The sequence below is a fragment of the Glycine max genome, chromosome 4 (assembly GCF_000004515.6).
Source record: "Glycine max cultivar Williams 82 chromosome 4, Glycine_max_v4.0, whole genome shotgun sequence".
NCBI classification, from domain to species: domain Eukaryota; kingdom Viridiplantae; phylum Streptophyta; class Magnoliopsida; order Fabales; family Fabaceae; genus Glycine; species Glycine max.
In genome coordinates this window covers 36,331,566-36,336,997 of record NC_016091.4, presented here as the reverse complement: position 1 = coordinate 36,336,997, position 5,432 = coordinate 36,331,566, and the positions used below count along the sequence as shown (strand labels likewise).

At 41.9% G+C, this 5,432-nt stretch overlaps 1 protein-coding gene across 1 annotated transcript; it reads right to left on the bottom strand.

Moving 5' to 3' along the window:
• Positions 1-4,142: 4,142 nt before the first annotated feature.
• Positions 4,143-5,099, bottom strand: LOC113001423 (uncharacterized). Its single transcript, XM_026128116.1, has 2 exons — positions 4,961-5,099; positions 4,143-4,546 (listed from the first exon to the last, which is right to left on the bottom strand). The coding sequence occupies exons 1-2, from the start codon at positions 5,097-5,099 to the stop codon at positions 4,143-4,145; spliced, it is 543 nt and encodes a 180-aa protein (XP_025983901.1).
• Between the last annotated feature and the right edge of the window lie 333 nt (positions 5,100-5,432).

The following is a 5,432-nucleotide window of genomic DNA, read 5'->3' as shown; positions in this document are numbered from 1 at the left end:
ATGAAGTCTCCATTATTCCAGAATATCCCTACATGGTAACTGTCGGCTATGTTGTAGGGAAAGATAATGGTCGATCAGAACTCAGTGTAAAGGATCAGAAAATCTCCTTTGACCTCTTTGAAGTAATGAAACACCCAGATATGGGTGATGCCTATTTTGAAGAAGAAGAAGTGGAGCAGGAGATAGCATTATCAGCTTCAACCATGGTACTATAGTTCCCTTTGGAAAAAGAACCTAATTATGTGACAGACTGCCTAGTTTGTGATGAAGAGCTTGATGATCCAAAAGACAACTTTGTTGGTCATGTGGTTTTTGAAGAATTAGAAAAAATTAGACCAACAGAAAAGCCCAAAGTAGAATTGAAGACCCTTCCAGTGCATTTAAAGTATGTATTCTTGGAGGATAATGAGACTAAACCCGTTATAATTAGCAGCTCCTTGCAGAAGGAAGAAGAGGATTAACTGGTGCAGATTCTAAAATGTCGTAAAGCGGCTATCGGTTGGCACATCTATGGTTTAAAAGGAATCAATCCATCATATTGTATGCATAAAATCAATTTGGAAGCTGATTACAAGCCCGTGAGACAACTTCAAAGAAGATTTAATCCTATAATGAAAGAATAAGTAAGCAAAGAAGTTCTCAAGTTGATAGAGGCAGGGCTCATCTATCCAATTTCGGACAACTCATGGGTTAGCCACTTCCAATTCGACCTGATTTCGAGCTAAGCGTCACTCATGCTAGCTAAGCCCAAATCCTTGTGGCAATGTCAGTGCTAAGCGATCCCTTTACCCCTAAGCACATGCTCCTCTGTACACAAGATGCATCATTTTAGCAAAGCCAACCCAGAGCCCGGCTTAGCGAGAGCTGTAGGTTTTTTGACCTGCAGAATTCGCCAAGTGTCGCTTCTGTGCGCTAAGCCCTGGTATTTGTTCAAAAAAAAATTGATTGTGAATTTCAAACATGGGCTAAGCGAGCCTCTTTGAGAAACCAAAAGTCTCTCTGGCCTTCTTAGCGTGGCGGTCCGCTATGCGAGAAGGTCAAAATTTTCTTAAGTCAGTGTAACATCAGTTACACTCACATTTGCCTAAAATTTACTGAACATTACTTTCTTTCTCTCTCGCACCCTACTTCGTGCATTTTTGCTTTCTTCTGCATCTTCACGCATCTTCTCTCTAACAAAGATCCAAGTAAGTTCCTCATTCCTTTCCTTTCTCTTTTACTTTGTTGAACCTTAGGTTAGAAAACCTTAGATTTAGCTTTAGATTCTTAGGGTTTGAAAGTTTTTAGAAGTAGTTAAAGATTAGAACTTTATATATGTTTGTATTGTATAAGTCATTTTGGTTGGTTTGCATGTTTGTATGCCTTTTAGAGGCTCAAAAAAGTGGAAGAAAACGAACTGCATTTTCTGCGTTTTTTCTGGAAAACACGATGAACTCGCTAAGCGAGCATGCTGCGCTTAGCGAGTTCATCAGTATTCATTGAATATATGCGTTTTTGAAAGAACTCGCTAAGCGCACTGTCATACCCTAATTTCGTCTGGAGACCATCTGTTCGGTGGGATGCAACCTTTGCTTGACCGCTTCGAGGTACTTAACATCCATCGTTAGGTAATCCGCAAAGTTCTCCGACATTCCGGAAGTAAAAAAGAAGCATTGTTGCGCAATTCGTAAAGCTCTGCAACATTTTGGAAGTCCAGAAGAGCCTTGTTGCGTAACTCGTAAAGTTTCGCAACATTCCGGAAAGGAAATCGGCGTCTTTACGTAATCCGTAAAGTTTCATAACGTTACGAAAAAGAAACCAGCAAAAAAGGCAAAGGGGGGTATTTAGTAAAATGGGGGGATGCAAATAGAAATTATCAAATCTGGGCCATTCTAAAGGATTCTGGGCATTTTCTTGCTTAAGGTGGAAGCAACCTAGCTCGCCTGGACAAGTTGAGCTCGCCTAGGCGAGCTGGGCGGCAACCACCTCCCCCGTTTTGTTAAAAAAATGGCTTCCAGGACTTCCATAATGCTACCGTAAAATTCCCATAACCCTAAATAAGCATATTTCACTTAATATCGGTGAGAAAAAATAGCAAAAAAAAAGAAGAAAGTCGAGTCCTATATGCTTCCGTAAGGCTTTGTTAACTTTTTCGTAAATTACAAAAGGGGTGAACTTATCAAAATGGGGGGTGCAAATAGAAATATTCAAAATTTTGAATTTGGGCCTTCCAGAATATTTTCGAAGCAGGGTTGCTTCTGGAGGAAGCAACCCAGCTCGCCTAGGTGAGCTGGGCGGCGACCTCCTCCCCCTTTTTTCCTATAAATAGGCGAAAGAGGGTTGTTCCAACGGTCCCTAACCCCCTTGGCTATGCATTTGAACTGTTTTGGATGAAAAAAATTGTTTCCGTGAAGAAAATCCAAGCCGAGGTGCTTCCGTAACGCTTCCGAGATGTTTCCGTAAGCAAATCAGTGAAGATTTTCCGTCGTTCTTCACCGTTCTTCATCCGTTCTTCGTTCGTTCTTCGTTCTTCAACGGGTAAGTTTTCGAATCCGAGACTTTCAATTCTTTTCTTGTTTTTTAGCCTTCATCTTCATTTTCGGATTTCTTTTCTTCCATTTTTAACGAGCTTTAACCGATCGTTTATGTCGTTATCTCGCCTAATAAATGATAAAATGAATTTCAACTGATCATTTGTGTTGAAATCTCGTTTAATTACTATTAAAACAAAATCTAACCGGTCGTTCACGTTGTAACCTCGGTTAAACCAAAAAAAGCAAAATAATAATAAAATAATCAAAATATCTTGAAAATAATAATAAAATAATCAAAATATCTTTGAATAAAATAATAAAAAAAATCAATCGGACGTTTTTCTTTGGAAGTTTCCTTGAATCAATTAACTAATAACCAAAGTGAAACTAAGGCTAAAATCAACTCACAAATCAAGCTTTGTTCGCAAAAATCACTAAAAACCGTTTTAAGGTCCAACGCCTTAAACGGTCAGCTTTGCTTTCATCGGTTAACATGGACAGTTCAAAAGCATAAAATCAACATGTAACTTTACTGCTTTTGCATGAACTACGTAGGTCTGATTTCCTCATTGCAATTGAGGATACGTAGGAGCAAAAGCCCCGCTTTTGTCGACCACCCTAAGAGATCGTTAATGGTCCAACGCCGTAACGTTTCTCTCCTTTCAAAAAACAAGAGGTCGTTAATGGTCCAACGCCTTAACGTTTCTCTCCTTTCAAAATCAAAAGATCGTTTAATGGTCCAACACCTTAAATGACCTTTTGTTCAGTCAAAATATATCTTGCAAAAAAAGATAAAAACAACTTAACCAACGCTTAGTTCTCAAAGAACTACGTAGGTCTGATTTCCTTATCACAATTAAGGAATACGTAGGAGCAAGGGAAACACCCTTGTCAACCACAAAAAGATAAAAATACAAAAAAGGGCGTAAAAAGACATAAACATAAAAAGGGGAAAATAAAACAATTTGAAGTCATCTTTGCACACTCGATTAAAGGTTGTCGTCCTTTGTGACAGATGCGTGGGGTGCTAATACCTTCCCTGTGCGTAAATACAACTCCCGAACCTTTCACACTTAAAGTTCATAGACCACACCTTTTCTGGTTTTTCCGACGTTTTCCTTGAATAAAAGTTGGTGGCGACTCCACGCATTTTCCTCCCATGGAAGACGCACCCGTGAGCCCTGCGTCGCCCTCCCGAACCTTGGGCTCAATAGCTCCAATCACATCTATTCCCCTCATAAAGAAGGGCTATGGCGCTGCCAATACGTTCAAAGGCATGGGCAGAGCATTGACATTATCCGCGAATGCTTGACACTTGTGGCATTTTCTAACATGGATACAACAGTCATTTTCCATGGTGAGCCAGTAATATCCTGCCCTTAGAATCTTTCGGGCCATGGCATGTCCATTTGTGTGTGCCCCGAAGGATCCCTCATGCACCTCTACGCGCATTTTCTCGGCCTCCCTGGCATCCACACATCGGAGCAGTACCATATCATGGTTTCTCTTGTACAGGATACCTCCACTTAAAAAGAAACCAGCTGCTAATGTTCGCAACATCCTCTTGTCATTGTTGAAAACCTCTCGTGGGTACTCCTTGTCCTTGATGTATTGCTTAATGTCGAAGTATCATGGTTTACCATCTTGCTCCTCTTCTATCAAGCAACAATGCACGGGTTTGCCAGGACATCTGAGTTTGATGTACGACAAGCCCCCATGCGGGGTGAGCTGAAACATGGATGCCAAAGTGGCGAGCGCATTGGCCATTTGATTCTCCTCTCTAGGAATGTGATGAAAAAAGATATCATCGAAGAACTCTGTCAGTTTCTTGATGTAAGCCTGATAGGGTATCAACTTGTGATCCCTGGTCTCCCATTCTCCTCTCAATTGATGGATCACCAAGGCTGAGTCTCCATATACCTTAAGCAATTTGACCTTGAAGTCAATTACTGCTTGGATCCCAAGGGCGCATGCCTCGTATTCAGCAATGTTATTTGTACAGTCAAAGCCCAACCTTATCGTGAAAGGTATGCCTTGGACGCGCCATCAAACCTCATGATCCACTTATCCATATCTTCATCCTCTACCTCATCCTCAAACAAGGCCGTGATGTCCTCATTCGGAAATTCTGGATGCATGGGTTGGTAGTCATTAAGGGGCTACTGAGCTAGATAGTCGGAAAAGGTGCTTCCCGTTATCGCCTTTTGAGTGACATAAAAAATGTCGAACTTTGATAGCAGAACCTGCCACTGGGCGATCCGTCCGGTAAGGACGGGCTTTTCAAAAATGTACTTGACTGGGTCCATCTTGGATACCAACCAAGTGGTGTGGCTCAGCATGTACTGCCTTAGACGATGTGCCGCCCACACCAAGGCACAACATGTCTTTTCAAGCAAAGAGTAGTTCATCTCACAGGTGTTGAACTTCTTGCTCAAGTAGTAGACAACCCGTTCCCTCTTTCCGGACACGACATGCTTCCCCAGCATACACCCCATCGACCCATCCAACACAGTCATGTATAGGATAAGGGGTCTCCTGGGCACCAACGACATAAGCACGGGGGGAATGCCACTTGACAGTCGTCATTCCACTAGACGGACTGGTTCTTGCGCATAAGCTTGAAGAGAGGCTCACAGCTGGGGGTGAGCTACGATATGAACCTTGCTATATAATTCAAGTGTCCTAAAAATCCTTGGACTTGCTTTTCAGTGCGCGACTCGGGCATTTCAAGGATGGCTTTCACCTTGTCGGGGTCCACCTCTATCCCTTTCTGGCTTACGATGAAGCCGAGTAATTTTCCCGACTTGACCCCAAAAGTGCACTTGGCGGGATTCATTCTTAACTAGTACTTTCGTAGTCTCTCGAACAACTAGTTTTAGACTTGCCAATCATGTCATGCACATAGACTTCAATTTCTTT

Excerpts from the sequence above, each read along its gene's own strand:
- LOC113001423 (XM_026128116.1), bottom strand. The coding sequence starts at position 5,099 with ATGACGACTGTCAAGTGGCATTCCCCCCGTGCTTATGTCGTTGGTGCC. Across the intron at positions 4,547-4,960 it reads TGTCCGGAAAGAGGGAACGG|GCATACCTTTCACGATAAGG; the intron begins GTTGTCTACTAC and ends GGCGCGTCCAAG.